This window comes from Thamnophis elegans, chromosome 7 (assembly GCF_009769535.1).
Source record: "Thamnophis elegans isolate rThaEle1 chromosome 7, rThaEle1.pri, whole genome shotgun sequence".
NCBI classification, from domain to species: Eukaryota; Metazoa; Chordata; class Lepidosauria; order Squamata; family Colubridae; genus Thamnophis; species Thamnophis elegans.
In genome coordinates this window covers 63,790,657-63,808,618 of record NC_045547.1, presented here as the reverse complement: position 1 = coordinate 63,808,618, position 17,962 = coordinate 63,790,657, and the positions used below count along the sequence as shown (strand labels likewise).

At 36.6% G+C, this 17,962-nt stretch overlaps 1 protein-coding gene across 1 annotated transcript; it reads left to right on the top strand.

Moving 5' to 3' along the window:
* Positions 1-1,641: 1,641 nt before the first annotated feature.
* ZNF800 (zinc finger protein 800) lies at positions 1,642-14,822 on the top strand. Its single transcript, XM_032221647.1, has 5 exons — positions 1,642-1,966; positions 5,237-5,341; positions 8,231-8,326; positions 10,914-11,057; positions 11,626-14,822. Exons 2-5 carry the CDS (start codon positions 5,284-5,286, stop codon positions 13,386-13,388), a joined length of 2,061 nt encoding a protein of 686 aa, XP_032077538.1. The 5' UTR covers positions 1,642-1,966; positions 5,237-5,283; the 3' UTR covers positions 13,389-14,822.
* Positions 14,823-17,962: the final 3,140 nt, after the last annotated feature.

Sequence of the window (17,962 nt, the reverse complement as noted above, 5' to 3'; positions counted from 1 at the left end):
CACTGCATTCTTGTCCAACTCCAGGTTTCATCAGGCACTGATGGCTTTGCGGCCGTAAATAGGGTGCAAACATTATTTCCACCGCGTTTAGATTACTTGGATGCAGCCTATGGTACTTTAGATACCTGCAATGATGCTATACTTCTTACAACAGTGTGAGCACAACGCTATCTTTGCTACGCAGGAAGATTGCACAAAGAACGGTCGATGAAGCCCAACAGCAATAAGACGGGGCAAACCAAAGTATTCAGTAAAGAACCGACGGGAGTCTGGTACGCCGGCACAAGCAATGTTTTTGGACATCCCGCCATCCAATGCTCAAAACCCGGCAAGCCCGCGTCACTGCAAGTACTCCGGGGCTGGGAGAACAGCGGTAATGACAGCTGCCACTCCCCTTTTCCAGGAAAACGCGTTGCGCGGACCGAGCGGTAGGAACTTTCTGCTGCTTTGTTTCGCTTCTGCAAAGCTTTTCATCTGTCACTTCACGCCTCGTCCTAAACTCCCGCAATTGCATTTTGTAAACCTTGATTGCAAGTGTTCCTCCCATACATCCCCATCGCCCTTCGGAACCACAAGCGAGGAAAACGGCAGGCCTCAAGGCATTTGTACTCTATGACTACCATTAAGAGTTGTACTTTGATTCTTGATGAATCTTGTCTTTTTATGTACGCTGAGAGCATATGCACCCAAGACAAATTCCTTGTGTGTCCAATCACACTTGGCCAATAAAGAATTCTATTCTATTCTATTGTCACCAATGTGTACACTTGGGCTTACTAAATATTTAGAATGATTCTATCTTTCTGCTATGACATTAAGTGTTGTACTTTATGATTCTTGACGAATGTATCTTGTCTTTTTATGCAAACTGAGCGCATATGCACCAAAGACAAATTCCTTGTGCGCCCAAACACACTTTGCCAATAAATAATTCTATTTTATTCTATTAACCTAAATGGGTGAACAACGAGTGGAATTCCCCACTTCACTCCATCGCAGCGCTTTCTAAACTGGAGCTTAGAAGCCACAGCAAAAGCAGAGGGGGTTGAGTCCTCTAACTCTTAGTATATAGGCTTGTTTATTCGATCAACGCCACAGCTGAGTTCACACAAGGTAAGGTCTGTGGTTGGCTTGTGTGGATACGTAATTCCTGGCTCAGAGTACGGCGGGAGCCACGGGCACCACTGCGGGGGGCTACGCCGCGCGCTCTCTCCCAAACTCGTCACGCGGAGGCTTCCCCACTCCTTGGGATGAAAAAAGTCCCTCCAGTAGACTGCCATCGCGCGCGCCGCTTCCTTCCCATTGGCTGAAACGCACGTGGAAGAGACAAGTGGTGTGCGCGCGCACTCCCCCCTTTTTTGTTTTTCTCTTTTTTTGGCCTCCTTTATTTTTCTTTTTCTCTCTCTTTCAATTTTCGGTCCCTCGCGGAGGAATAACACCTGCCCGAGATCGGCTCTGTGGGCGGTGTGTGTGGTGGTGGAGGAGGTGGAAGGAGAGAACCGTGAGGCGTGAGGTGGCCCCGGACCCGCGAAAGGGTGCGCGCGCGCGCGTGTGTTTGTGTGAGAGCGCGAGCCGGAGAAGCCGGGTGCGGCGCATGCGTGTTGCGCTGCCCCAGGCCTGCAGCGGCCGCAGTCACTTCCTGCCCTTGGCCCATCCGGCTCCGGGGTCGCGTCGCGCGGCCGCTTGGGCGGGACGGGCGGCGGTAACTTTCACACGGGACGCTCTGCGGGAGCGCTCCCCTTTCCCCCCTCTCCTCCTCGGCGGAGGCGCGGCTGCCCGTGAGAGGACTCGGCTGGCTCCCGCTGTCACCTGCCGCTGTCTGGAGAGCCCTTCTCCGGTTTTCCTCCCGCGCGCACTGCCATCCCGTCCGAAGCGCCGCCGAGCGGGTTGCGCTCGATGGGCTAAAATCGCCGCTTCTCCTCCTCCTCCGGCTGGGCTGGCGGCTGCCCGTCTTTCAGGAGCCTCGGTAGGTGTGGTGGCGGTTGTAACTTCTCCGGCCAGCCCCTCTCCACAGCCACGCCGGCTCGGCTCCCGCGAAGGCTGCGAGCTGAGACTTTGTGCGCCTCTTGTCTGTGTCTGTGTGTGGGGAGAGAACGAGAAAGTGCGAGCCCCGCCGCTGCTTTGTAAAAGAGACTGACTGATTTAAGTGACAGGTGGCCCAAAAGGAGACGCCCAGGGGAGCAGAGGTGATGGGAGAAGGCGCCCGCTCTGGATGAAGCGCTCTCCCGGCTGAAGTTTCTGTATTTGTGCGTCAGGAGGGAAAGATGTTTCGAGGGGGGTGGGATTAAGCTGTAATGATGGAGGTGGGCTTGGTGATGGATCCGATGGTGCTTTTTTCCCTCGGGGACAACCCTAAAGGTAAAGGTTCCCCTCGCACATATGTGCTATTCGTTCCCGACTCTAGAGGGTGGTGCTCATCTTCCTTTCAAAGCCAAAGAGCCAACACTGTCCAAAGACGTCTCCCTGGTCATGTGGTCGGCAAAGGCACACAGAATGCTGTTACCTTCCCACCAAAGTGGTCCCTATTTTTCTACTTGCATTTTTTTTACATGGTTTCAAACTGCTAAGTTGGCAGAAGTAATTACACAGCGCTAGAGATTCAAACTGCCAACCTTTCTGATCAACAAGCTCAGCGACTTAGCCACTGAGCCACTGCGTCCCTAGGGGGACAACCCTAAGAAGGGGCTAAAGGGGTTGGGTTGTGGACATTTCCCCATATTTTCTTTTAAACCTTTTCTTAGGTGGACGGACACTCAGTCCTGGCAGAATTGGCTTAGGCAGTTCTGGGCCTCTGTGTCGGCCCAATGGTTAAAGTGGGTGTGTGAGGAATAATGGATTATATGTGGTTGAGTTGTTGTCAACCCTAAGTGATCACATAGATAGATTTTCTGCATGGTGATTTGTCTCTAAACTAGTCTCTCAGATCATCTTTTGGTACACTCATCACTGGGGAGTCTGTCCATCTTGCTGCTGGTTGCACTCTTCTTCTTTTCCTTTTAGATTTCCCAGCATTTGAGATGCTAAAAGATATTCTACACATGGTCGGTTTTAGTCTGTTGTCTGTAAAAAAAACAGTAAGGACCTGTCATTCTGCACGGGGAGATTGCCACATAATATTTTGTTATAAAGAAGATGCAACTAGGTACACTATTAATATAGATAATACAGAAAATGTGTATATACATGGCTTGAAAAATGTATGTCATAATAAGTACATTTCTATAGCCATCCGTCTCAATGATTCTGATGGTTAGAGTTTTCTGTTGTAAGTGGCTAAGCAAGTTCCAAGCCCTTTAATTTTACAATTTATTTAATAAAAGAAAGCTTTTTTTAAAAAGAAGACAACAATGTAAATTATAGATCTCACATACCAGGAACACTAAACTCTAATTTATTTCTTTTCCCAATATGTAAGGAAAGGGATGTACACTTGAGTTTGCTTTTAATACAAACACTTTTAATCAAAATCATGTTAAATAATGCCTTTAAAACATAAACTAATGTTTTATGTGGATCAGATTAATATAGTTTGTAGATAGCCATGACTCATAAACTTTTAGATGTTATCAATTACATTCAGAAGTCTATTGGATTCCTATGTGATAAGCTATGGTTTGCTAACATTCCTAGGCTTTCCAGAGCCACAATATGCCTAGCTTTCCTGACCAAACTAGATAGATAGAAACCATCTGTCACTGAATTAACTCAGTCCTACGAAAACAGATGCAAAAATATGGCAAGCATAGGAAATTTAGAATGAAGGTATAATTTCTTAAAATGCTTACATATTGAACAGAAAGTGCACAATCGCAGTATGTAGCAGTTTTATATGAACTGACAGTTATTTTTGAAGGAATTCTTGTAGTTTACTGTAATGAAGGATTGTTTGCAAGTGACGTTTTTAGTTATTTTACTGTATATCTGAGATCTCATAACAACATACTGTGAGTTAGGCTGAGATAAAGATAGTGACCCAACAAATCACCGAACAAATTTAACTGCCTGGATATTTCTAGTTTCAATCCAATATATCAGTAATTCCAGTGGTGCTGGAATTAATGTAGTTTAGCTTTGTAGTACAAGGTATATGTAAATTCATATGTGTGGCGATTCAGAGGAAATGAATGAAACAGTATTGGTACAACTAATATGATATTGTTGGATAATATATAGAATCTAGGTTCATAATAAAGTATTGAATTAAAAAACCTGCAAATGAATAAACCTCTTTTCTACATACAATAGTTAAGGTGGAATTCATTTCAGAACTTTTATTTCTATCAAAGCTGAATTGAAAAACACAGTATTAGTTCTCATTGAAAATACATATGCTAGCAGTGCAGATCAAGTTGATAAACTTTTTTGTTGGGATAATCTATTTAGACATGCATTATACATGAAAATGATGGATGAGATTGAAGCAAGAATGGCATAGCCAGAACAGAAAATACCACCATTTCTTTTATTCCTATTATAGCTTACAGTATCTCACTTCAGGTAATCAAAAGACTAAATTGATCAATAGCAAAAATATTTTATAATTAGCTTGAGGGTCATGAATGTAAACCAATTGCTACACATAATCTGAACTGCAAATTGCCTATCCCTGTTACCTTTGGAATTCATTTACAACATATCATGTTTGTAATGAATATATGACCTTGAATTCTTTTCTGGATTTAAAATCCTATATTATACTGATTCATCTGATCTAGGTCTTTCTTGGGTGGCAATTATGGTAGCTGCAAGCAGCCACAGCACTGTCTGGGCCTTTAGAAAATGTAAAGGCTATTTTAGGACTATATATTTTCTAACTTTTGTTTTTTCGGTGGTTCTTTTGCCATTTGAATGCCGACATTAGCTCCATCAGTAAGCTAAGTAGGTTCAAAACTGACAGGCAGATCTGAGATAAAAGGGAGGGGGCTATAGACAGGGCATAAATTAGACTAATTTGAATCAGGAGTGACAAGTTGTGTTAGAAAATTTGGTTCAGAAGCAAATTGATGCAACAACTTCTAATGGTAATAGTTATATAAGCTATAACTCTTTAAGGGTATCTTTTTGATGTACTAAACTGTGTGTGTGCGCGCGCGTGTGTGCTTCTGCACGCACACAATCATAGTTTGAATTTATTTTTTCATGTCTAAAAATGTGTTCCATATCCACAGCTGATTTTTCAGACTATTGGTTTGATAAATTACCATGTAAAACAATTAATATTTGTTTATTTTATCAGAAACAATCTACTGAATGTAGAAGGAAAGCCAGTTATTGATGTAGAAAATGCCTCTTAGAGACAAGTACTGTCAGACTGACCACCACCATGGATGCTGTGAACCAGGTAATAGAATTGTCTTAATACTAAATTTCCCACTTTTGCAATTTTTGTATTCTTCACATATTAAGTTTTATTTTCTGTGAAATACTTGGGTAAAATATATTAATGTTACATGAAATTGTTTAGATATAGCATGTTTATTTGTCTGGACTTGACAAGTGTAGTTTATTTTATTTTATTGTACCATGCCTTTATTATTTTAACAGATAACTCAAGGTGGCAAACCTATCCAATACACCTTCCTCTTACAATTTTCCCACAACAATAGCTCTATGAGATGAGTTGGGCTGAGAGAGACTGACTGGCCCACAGTCACCAAGCTTGCTTCCATGGCTAAAATGAGATTAGAACTCAGACTCCTGTTTTCTAGCTTGGTGCCTTAACTACTAGACCAAACTGACCAGTGTTCTAATACATATGGAACAGTTTTTGTAAATAAATAGTTTGATAAATAAGTATAAAACAGTATTTTATATACTGAAATATAATAAAACATAAATATGATTTTCAGGCTAAAATAGCTGTATACCTCGATCCTGAGTATTTAGTATATATGCATATAGCTTAGAAACAATTTTTCAAATTTTTGTTGAAATTAAAGAAAGAAGTTTGTGTGTGTGTGTGTGTATGCATGTTCTATGAACACACACACACACACACACACACACACACACACACTCTTAATGTTAGAGTATGTGCTCCATTCAGTTGGAGAATCTGTGGGATACTTTTTATGAATATAGTTATTGCCTATGTATTCATGCTGATCGAAGAAATTGTGTCATTGTTTTCAGTGAGCTTTCTCCCAAGTAAATATCTATATACCTGAGGAAAAAGTTCATGATTTTGGTTAGTTTTATGGCTGAATAGGCAGTGTAAGACTTTATATTAATTTTTAGAAGGTGCTTTGAAACATTTGTTTCAGTTGTAGGACCTCTCTGTACACTTTTCCCAGGTCCATATAATTTCTATCTGCATCTGTCACATGTGTCTTCGAAGGGAGGGGTGATGTGAGGGATTACAGTAACTGCAGAAGGTTATCAGGAAGGAGATAGCACATTCCAAAGAAGGGGGCTAGACAAGAGACAACATAATTTGAAGCTGGATTGTGGAAAGAGAGAGAGATTTAAGATAGCCTTTCCCAGGATAATATAGATTTAGTCTGGCAAGATTCTGTCTATATGATGTAAGAAAAAATAATTGAACTTTACATTGTTCTTGGGCTAGTTTGACACATGACCCTAGGAAAAAGACAGCAGTTTCAAGGAAATGTAGGGATGTGTTACATTCATGTCCTTACATATATAATATGTAATACATTCTGAAGTATTATGAGAATCATATTTGAAACATTGCATAACCCTATTACTGAGGAGATACTGTATAAACAGTTTACCAAAAGTCAGACCCCATATTCAAATTCCAATGTGCTTTTATTAATTTTCTTTTCAGAGAAAATATTACTTAGGAACATTCAAAGGTCACATATCAAATTAGTAAGGAAGAGTTTAGAAAAAAATGGCAACAAATCCAAACATTTAAATTATAATAAATGATAAAATGATAAAATATAATAAACATTAAGTATTATAATTTAAATATATACACCTTGTATATTATTCCAAGAATTGAAAGTTTCATGTAAATATTATTGTATATTCTAAGGCAACATGCTAGCCATTATATATTAATATCTGATGTATTACCAACATCAAGACCATAACCACATAGGTTAAATCAGAGAATGTTCTTCTTCATCTAAACCTAGCCTTAATTGCCTCACTTGGCTGGCCCAGGGGCAAAATATATAATTGGATATCATCAGCATATCCATATGTTGATGATATGGTATGATATGATAAGGTTAACTCAGATTCCCATCCTTCTGAAGTGGGTAAAATGAGGACCCATATTGTTGGGGGCAATATGATGACTCTGTAAATTGCTTAGAGATGGCTGTAAAGCACTGCGAAGTGATATATACTGGTAGGTTTAAGTGCTATTGATATTGCTATACCTCAAACTGCATATGACCTCACCCAGTGGTTTTGTGGAGATACTGAAAAAAAAGGGAAAGAATAAAACCTACAGCCTATAAAGGAGGGGTAGGGAATGATCCGTCCTCTCAACCAACACTGATTGGAACCAGTCACAGAGAAAGAAAGAAAACCACCACAAAACAGTGCCCCCAGTTCCCAGGGCCAGCACACAAGGATATTGGGATGAAGAGTGTCAAAGGCACTGAGAGATCAAAGAATACAAGAATTGGTACATGAGCTAAATAATGTTTTGTTTAGATCTACACAGGGTTCATAAGAGGCATTTTATACTGCAGAGGTATTTTACATAATATAGGTGTACAGGTTGTACAGATGTTTAAAACTAAAGGAATTAATTCATTTATAGTACATAAATATGCTAATTATTGTAGAAGAATTGTTTTACTGAAACATATAATTGATTAATATAGATTTTTTTAACATGACTAAAACTTTCCAGCATACTCTACAGTTGAGATAATTGTTTTCCTTGCAAATATAGTCTAAATTATTGTTGTTGCTGCACTAATATCAATTAAAGAAATGACACAGAACACATTTTATTTTTCCTTTGATAAATTATGTGCCTTAGAAGTACAATATGTATCTATTTGTATACATGTGTCTTTTTTTGAATTTCTTGTGTTATATGTGAAAAAATATTTGTGTTATATGTGAAAAAATATTTCTGTGTTATGTTAACAAAATAGATTAATACTTAATTAACAAAATGTACACTTGCTTTTCCTCAAAAACAAAAGCATGAAGCACAAACAAAAACTTAAGTTGGTTAAGTATATGCCACCATTCATGTAGTGACTCAATTAAAATTTCCATTTTCAATATTTTATAGTACGTGTGCTGGAACCTGGAGACCCACCTTTATTACAGCAGCCTTTTCATACATCAAAATCTGGAATCCAGCAAATTATTGAATGTTTTCGATCAGGTATACTTCTTTTGTTTATTATTTTTCTTTTTTTTCTTTTAATATTTTTGGGATACTTTCATGATTAATTCATTTTACCATGTACAACCTTATTTGGCCTGAAGAGATGCTTGTCATCTGAGTACAATATCTAGAGTTTTAAACTAAAAAAAGTAGGCAGTGTCAGGACAAAAAATTTAATTTAACTTAATTTAACTTTTAATGGTCATTAAGTCAGTTAATTCCCATGTAATATTTTTCATAACAACATCATTACCCAGACCCCCTTTCTGAGTGATATGAGTGGTTAAGAAATATGAAATATAAACTAATGAACTAATTAATTTACTAACTAACTTTTGGAGACACTAGATCAGTGATGGCAAACCTATGGTACATGATCCAGAGGTAGCAGGCAGAGTCACCAGCTGCTCTTCTGATTTCCGGTGCCAGCCAGCTGGTCTTTGCAGGCGCTGGAGTGCTAGAAAACGGGCATGCGTGTGCTGGCCAGCTGGTCTTCGGGTTTCTGGTGCTCAGGGGTGCCAGCAGACCATCTGGTAGCGCGCATGCACACCGGCCAACTGGTCTTCAGGTTTCTGGCGTTCCGGTGCACGGACATGCACATGCTTTCCAGTTTGGTCACTCAGTGCTGAAAAAGTTCACCATCACTGCTCTAGAGGTTATAAGAATGACTTTGGAGGTTACAAGTTCTATACTAATGGCAATAATAAAAGTAAAAACTTTGAATTTGAATACACATATCTTGTTAGGTATTAGGATATACTTTTTATCTAAGAGTCTTAAAATGTACCTACGTATACTTTACATTCATTCTAAATTATGAAAATATCTCAGAGCTGTCTTATAAATCTACATGGACTGTCAGATTTCTCTGCAGTATTTTAGTGTATATTCACTACAAGTTAATATGACTGTAATGAATAATACTGCAATTAGATTATTTTACAATTGTCCTGGACCACTTGTCCCTTTTGATCTATCACTCAAAATATTTTCCCAATTTATAATCTTTGTTTTTTATATACACAATTTCTTATCTATGTAATAGTTGATTTAGAATAAGAGATAAGCTGTTCAGTCATTTTGAATGTGTCTAAAGCATGAAACATTTCCAAGATGATAGAAGCAGTTCATTTTACACTTAAATTAGTTCTTGCATAGTGAAAACAGAGCATTTTGAACTCAAGGCAGCTTATGTTTTGTTGTCAAGGTGGCTTGAACTTGAAGCATTTTGTAGCCCTCAGAGGTATTGAACTTGTAGCTTTTATGTCATATCAGGCATAGATATTTTAAATGAAAGTATGACCTACATCATGTTCTACCTGGTGTTCCTACTATGACTGTAGCCTGGTTGAGGTATCCTTAGTAGAATTGCTGCAGTACACTTAATAGGCTTATCCATCAGTTTTTCTGAAATCTGCATTTGGTGCAGAACATATCCTCCTATGATGAAGTAGGATGAATGAATCAAAACATGAAGCATCTCAATTATAGAAGACTCTCTCCAAAATAGATCAAATATCTCCCAACCGGTCTTCTTTCAGGAAACAGTATGATTTATATCGAAGACATAATTGTTCATTCAGGAAATTATAGTATAACATTTTAAGATCAGAGTGCTTTAATGCTTTCATATTGCTACTTAAGAGTGTAGTTTTTGTTGTTGATAGTAGAAATGATACTTTTCAAAAAAATCTGTTTTTCTTTAAATGATTCTAGAGTATTGTAAAATATTACTGGGAATTGTGGCTTTTTAAATAACATAAGGTTTTTAATTATATATAAACTAGTAAAACTAGCAAAACAACAGGTGGTAAGGCTACATAACTATTAAACAATAGTCATGTATTTCATATGTTTCATGATGGCATTACAATATACAGTAGAACCTCTAATCACGAACGCTTCTCATGACCAAATTGGGTTCCCACCAAATAATTCACAATTTTTTTTTCACAGCCGATTTTCCCTTCCGCACCATTTTTTTTTGTAAATGCCAAATTTCCAAAATTATGTTTGGGTCAAGACCAAATCAGGTTACGACCAAAGTTATGGAACAAATTATGGTCGTGACCAGAGGTTCTACTGTGTCACTTTTTATGCTACCCACACTCACAGCTGAGGTAGACGGAAGGAAGGGAGGGAGGAAGGGAAGAGAGACAGAGGGAGAGAGAAAGGAATAAAGAAGAAAGAGAAAGAAAGAGCGCGCGAGAGAGAAAGAATAAAGAAAGATAGATTGTATATAACAGCCAGAATATTTGTATAGCCTAAACTGGAGAATGAAAAAGAATTAATGCATTCTTGAAATTTATAGATAGGAGCATGCATCTGCCAGTTAAATTATACCTGGTAAGCTTGTAGCATGCAAACCAGATATTTTCTAACCACATTGTTGAAGCAATCTTATTATTTTCAGGTAAAGTGGCTTTTTTGCATGGATGAAATATTACCACACAATTCATTTGAATTCTACTGTTTTTGATGGTTAGATAAAGCAATTTTTTTTATCGTTTAGCTAACATCAGTTAAAGCGAATTGTTCAAGTGAATATGCTGTCCTGGTAAAAAATTTTAAATGATTTGTTTAGGAACTAAACAACTCAAGCATATTTTGCTAAAAGACGTGGATACCATTTTTGAATGCAAATTCTGCCGCAGTCTCTTCAGAGGGCTACCAAATTTAATAACTCATAAAAAATACTATTGTCCACCAAGTCTTCGGATGGATGACAGTAAGTTTCTCTTCTCTAAATTTTCTTCTTCAGATTTGAAAGTTATAGTGGGATAATGCTTTTAAGGATAGTGATTGTTAAAATATAGCTTTTTTTCTATAAAGCATGCATACATACTCTTAAAAATAGAATTTCTTGAATCTGTACTATATTCGTACTGTACATTATGAATAGAAGATACCTCTTACAGGAGTTTCTAAAGAGAATGGAAAAGGGCAAAGGTAATATTAAAAATATGAGCAAATAAATTGGCAGGTACTTATTTTAATTTATCTTTAAAAAACCTGTGGTTACACACTATATATAAGTGTTCTGTGAGGTACTGTATGTGATGGGATTTTGAGCTACTCATTTCCCTTTCCTTTCTGAAACAAAGGTGGTTAATGTTTCCAGAACAGAAAAGGCTGAATGTTAGTTCATTTGAATGTCTATGGAAGAGCATTTATGGTGCTGTCTTCTCCTCTTATAATGTTGTTTTAATGTACTTTACTGTTATATTATTTAAAAAAACACTTTTTAGTGACAGTTGTAAAATTGTCTAATTTAAACACTCTGTTTTATATTTTAGACTCTCCTGATATAAATGATAAACAGAGTCAAGCCATAACTGATCTCCTAGAAGCTATGTATCCACGAGTGAACAAGCAAGATTATATAATACGTTTGGAACCTATAGAAACAAACCAGAATGCTGTATTTCAGTATGTCTCAAAGGCAGATAGTTCAGTGGAGAACACTGACCCAAACGCTATTCCTGACCAAGCTTCTGTAGAAACACCAGAACATGCAACAGAACCTCCTCCTAAACCAGTGTCAGATACTTCAGAAACAAAAGCTGAAGAGACTCCTCCCTTAGTTGTTGACAAGATAATGCCAACTCCAGAAGAACCTGCCCCATGTTCAAAACCTGAATTAGAATGTGATAATAATTCTGATTCGGGTCATCAATTAATTTGTTCCCTGTGTAAAAAAGAATTTCATTCCAGACGCAGTATACGCCGTCATATTAGGAAAGTCCATAAAAAAAAGATGGAAGAACTAAAGAAATTTATTCAAATTAAAAAAAGGCCAAATCAGATATCTAGAAGGGGTCGCAATAAGAATGTTTTGGTAACTTTGGGTAAAAGTTGTCCTTTGTGTATTAAATCATTTGCTACAAAAGCCAATGTAAGAAGGCATTTTGATGAAGTTCATAGAGGACTGAGACGGGATTCTATAACTCCTGATATAGCTACAAAACCTGGACAGCCTTTATCCTTGGATAAAACCTCTGGAAAAACTGCTAGAACACAAAAACAAAAGCCTTCAAAAGCTGAGTACAATTTAACTGCTTGCAAATGCCTCTTGTGTAAGAGGAAATATAGTTCCCAGGTAATGCTTAAAAGGCACATGCAAATTGTTCACAAGATAACTCTTTCTATTAAGAATCCTAAAAGAGAGCGAAAGCCTAATGCAGAAGTGAAAGTGAAAATCGAACCAGCAGAATCTACAGTATCTACGCCTTCCATCTGTAGTTCTTTGCAGAATGAAGTAAAGGGAATAAATAATTCAAATGAAAGAAAAAATACATCATCCATTGAGAGAAAGAATGCAGTATCCAGTGAAAAAAAGAAAACACCCACTGAACGAAAAGGCATATCATCCACTGGAAAAAAGAATGTAACTCCAGCTAAAAAAAATAAAGTTAAGCAGACCTGTCAGAAATCAAAGTCAAATAACCAGTCTCTTGCAAGTGGTCTCAAAAAGCCCAGGAAGCCAAGGCTGTCAGTTGGCTTTGATTTTAAAAAGCTTTACTGTAAACTTTGTAAACGCCAATTTACTTCTAAACAAAACTTAACAAAGCACATTGACTTGCACACAGATGGAAATAATATTTATGTTAAATTCTATAGGTGTCCCCTCTGCACTTATGAAACACGCCGGAAGCGTGATGTGATAAGACACATAACTGTAGTACATAAAAAGTCTTCACGTTACCTTGGTAAGATAACTGCAAGTTTAGAAATCCGAGCAATAAAAAAACCTATTGACTGCATTCTAAAAAAGGTGGCAAAAAGAGGCCCTCAGAGGGATGAAGGTAAACAGAATGGTTCAAAACAAGACATTACCTCTAACTCGCCAAATAAAAAATATGAAGGAACTGATGTTGGCATTGAAGTGAAAGTCACAAAAAACTTTTCTCTGCACAGATGCAATAAATGTGGAAAAGCATTTGCCAAAAAGACTTTCTTAGAACATCACAAGAAGACTCATAAAGTAAATGTGACACATTCACCTGAAGACAACAAAACCAAAGGCAGAAGTACAAGATCTAAAGCTCTTGTCTGTTGAAGAATACTAGTGCCTTCTTAAATACATGCCTAAATTTTCCATTGGTACTTAAAGTGCAATCACATTTTTATAGATCTAATGCTTCAGACGGTAAAAGACTCTTGCATTCATTAAAAAAAGCGTTTTAAGATTTTTTTTCATGGCAGTGAACCTAAAAGCAGTTTAAGTTAATACACACACAATTCTTCAAAGTTTAATATTATATATTAGTATTTGCATAATATTTTGTTAATAGTTCCATAGTTCAAAATGATTTTTAAAATTAACTTTGCACTTCATTGGTACTGACCAGGCACAGCAAGCATATATGAACTGAAGATCTATAGATGTGATGTCGCCTCAGTATGTTGCTTTAATACATCATTTTTGGCATAAAATTTGGAAAATACATTTGTATTTTAAATTAATGTTATATAATTCTTAAACCCTAGAGTTAATACTTTTGTATTTAAACCACCATTCCTTTTGTATTAGGAGAAGATTGTCACTCAAAAAAAAATCTTTTATTTGAGGAGTGTTTTTGGTAGTTGGTCATTTTCCCCCGAAATTTTAACTTCTTTTTTACATAATTAATTTGGACTGGGTAGGGGTATCAGATAGCCTATTTTATTGTATGTAATGAAAATATGGAACAGTTCTAAATTACCTTTCCCTTAATTGAAAAATCTTGGACAACCAGCAGTTAAAGAAAGAATAGTGTTTTTAAATTCCTATGACAGAGAAAACTTGTTTCAATTTAAGAGAAATGTGAGTGTATCTCAGTAAACAGGTGCAACAACTTCTTTAATTGAAGGTAACTTCATACAATTAAATTACTTGTTCTGGCAATTTAAAAATTATGTAAGACAAGTTTCCAAGCATTTGAAAGGTATTTTCAGGTTGGTTGAAAGGTTGGCTGGTTAGTTTTTGTTTTCTTTTAGCTTTTTATAAAATAAAAAAATGGATCTCTAAACCAGTGATAATCTAGACCTTTGAACCTATAGCTTATTTTTCCCTTTTCCCCATATTTAGAAAGGACTTGTCAGCAGTGAGGGAAGTGATACAAAGAGAACACAGAATTTTTAGTAAAGGTGTCCCTTCCTATCCTGTAGATAAAAGTTTCTACTGGATCAAAAATTATGGGTATCAATTGAATGTTTTCTCACTTTTTACCCAAATGAGCAACCAACTTATCAGAGAAAATCTGATTTCTATGTGGTAAGCTTATATGCTACTAATAAACAGAAAACCTTTAAAATCGGTTATAGTTTATATTATATATGTATTTCTCCTTAGTTAAAATAATGTGATAATATTTGAAATTAGAACCACTAAAATCTAGAATAGTAATATGAGAATAAGCTGTTTTCAGATTAAATGTGTTGACTCTTAAACAATGTAACATCTTGCCTAATATTTTCAACAAAATTAAAATTCATTAAAAATAACACCTAAAATTGAAAACGTGATGCAGTTCTGGAGTGCTAGTAATGAAATGAACATTTTAAAAGGAAAGTTTGCAAATATTTTAAAATGAAATTACCACCTAGAACAGGTGCTTCCTAGGTGTGGTCTTTACTTAATTCTGATTTTACTGAAAAGATTTTATGTTCGTTGTGATATACTACTAAGCAAATGCTTTGTGATGTACTTAAAATATTTTTATATATATATAAATGAATGTATATGAGCAGTTTTCTTAGTATAATTTGAATGAATTGTAATCTAGCATTTGCTTTAAATTCAATTCATGGTTGAGTAATTTTGGGGAGTATTAAATCTGAATTGTACTATCAAAATCTATAGTGATTTTGAATGATTAGCACATTCAACAGTTTTTCATATGGAGGTTTACAAACTACCCACATTCCCCTATTTTAATTGTTCTTTAAAAAAATAAAATTACACACAAGCACTTTAATAGCCAGAGTTTAAATTTCTTTTAGTGATTTCTTCTAAAGACATTACACTAATATTCCTGTGAAGATAGTAGTTGGGTTTTTTTGGTAGTATATTCAGATTCAAATATTTGTTTTGTAGTTTGTTAATTATTGCCTAAGAATAATAGTGCAAGGATTTTTTTTTGTTTTGTCCACAAAATGTTGAATGACCACTTTAGGTAGCACTTGGCTTTTTTTGTAAAGTTTATGAGGGGCTTGCTCATTATTGTCTATTTTATAATCAGTTCTATAGCAAAACAGTAGCACACCTTCCATTATGAATTTTTGGCAGGTTTGTGCACTTTTTTAAAAATTTTAGAAAATGTTTAGTGATTTGTGTCAAATTGCCAGATACTGAATATCAGAAGAAATGCCGTTTGTAAAATACTGGTTGACTCCCTTGCTAAGGGAATGCCTTGTGTCCATATAAACCTTTTGTACAAAATATATCTAAAAATGTTGATCATAAATAAAAAAAATATTCTTTTTTGAATAGATAACATGTTTGGCCTTTTAGTGCTTTGCACTAAAAAACTGTGAATGGAAAATGGACTGTAATTGTTTCTGGAAATGTTCTATGTTGAATGTACATGCTTGGATAAATGTACTTTATTTGAATAAACTGGAAATTATTTCAGCTAAATATACTTAGGCCCTCTTTATAAAATGCTTAGTTAGATATTGTTTATATACATTACCATGGAAAACCTGTAAGAACAGTGACTATATCAGATTTATGCAGTTTAGGGTGCGAGATTTGTTTTCTTCTTATCTTCTAGGGCAGTGATGGCAAATTTTTGGGGCATGTCAAAAATTCAAAAAAATGCCTAAATTTGACTTTGCTGGCATGTCATGCATTCTCTCTCAGCTGCCTCATTTTACTGACCTCAGAAGGATGGAAGGCTGTCAACCTTGAGCCAGTGAGAATCGAACTACCGAATTGCAGGCAGCCAGCAGTCAGCAGAAGTAGACTTACAATACTGCATTTTGTGCCACCACAGTTCATATGAAATGAAAACTATGTAGCTTCCTATCCTTTAATCAAAGCAAAGGCCTGGGGAAACACCCCAGACTTCAGGGCTCTTCAAAGTTTCAGCAAATTGGGGGTGTGTGTGTTAAATCTTGGGAGATACTTCATTCCATAGGGTAGGTGGTGCGATGGAGAAGATAAGATGCACTTCTGGGGTACTGATAGATCACATTGATTAAGTAGAGAATGTACTCTAGCCTGCTGGATCATATAAGCTGAGACATACATAAGGAACCAAATAAAATGTTAAAAAGTTATATTTATGTAGTTACTTACCAAGTACATCTAAATTAAAGTAACCAAAATATCTTTGCAATCCCCAAGAGATGTTACAACTTTTGAGCAACCCAATGTTTGGAAATTGAAAGTTGAAAAATTTGACACGCCCTAACAGATTCACAGACCTAATAGAAAGGTTGACAGTTTGGCAGTTGAATCCCTAGCGCTGAGTAACGGAGTGAGCTCCAGTTCTCCTAGCTTCTGCCAACCTAGCAGTTCAAAAGCACGTAAAAAAAAATGGAAATAGAAAAATAGGAACCACCTTTGGTGGGAAGGTAAGAGTGTTCCATGCACCTTCTGTGTTTAGTCATGTCGGCCACATGACCACAGAGACGTCTTTGGACAGTGCTAGCTCTTCGGCTTTGAAACTGAGATGAGCGCTGCCCCCTAGAGTCGGGAACGACTAGCACATATGTGCAAGGGGAACCTTTACCTTTAACAGACTCAAGTAATCAGGTCATATGGGCTTTACAGGTAGCAAACAATATTTTGATTTATACCCAAAGTAAATTGGCAACTATTGCAGCTCAGAAAGCCAGTTTTTATTTGTGCATTCTGAGGCCTGCCCATTGCTGCCCATTCCATTGCATTCTGGACCAGTTGAAGCTGCTGCTGCTGATCTTCTAGAGTGGTCCCATATAGTAATGGTGACTGTACGACTAAGTAACTACTAAACCTCATTATCTAAATTGACTGCTCAGTATCTACAAAACCAGGTAAATCTAAAGTCATCTAATACTGCCTAAGTAAATTATTACTTGGTGTTATAATTGAACCCATCTTTAAATATTAGATGTAACCCACTAGATAGAAATTTCCAATCTGATTTTCCTGGGCACCATTTCTTTATATTGGCATCTCACATGCAATTTTTCATGGTGATTTTAAAAAAAAATTCACAAATTGTGAGACCAAATCATATTCTCGTTTGATATAAGATATTCATCACAAAATACAGTTACGCCCTGTTACTAGCATATGGATGTGAATGTAATGGTTTCAGTTGTGCTTGACTGCACTAGATGTGTACATATTAAACAGAGAAATGAAAGTTATAATAAAAATCTATAAAGTCTTAGTTTTTATTGACCTGCTGAGTTTCTGCAGTGCATAATTAAGTTCCAGTTTTGCAGATCACAACTTAAGGCATTTAAGGACAATTTACACCAATCGATGGAAAGGCATAGAGTCATTTATATTCTAATTCAGCAGCATGATCTTACACCTTCAGGAAATTTCAGGGTTTTCAATATTGTCTGAATATTGAACTGCTGTATAAGTTGAAGCTGGCAATTCTGATTTCTTGGATTCTGCTTTTCCAAGACTGCTAAAGGAGACAGAACTCA

Bases quoted from the DNA above. Each gene is read 5' to 3' on its own strand.
- ZNF800 (XM_032221647.1), top strand. From the start codon at position 5,284: ATGCCTCTTAGAGACAAGTACTGTCAGACTGACCACCACCATGGATGC. The intron at 5,342-8,230 runs GTAATAGAATTG...AATATTTTATAG, and splicing joins CCATGGATGCTGTGAACCAG to TACGTGTGCTGGAACCTGGA. The intron at 11,058-11,625 runs GTAAGTTTCTCT...TTTATATTTTAG, and splicing joins AAGTCTTCGGATGGATGACA to ACTCTCCTGATATAAATGAT.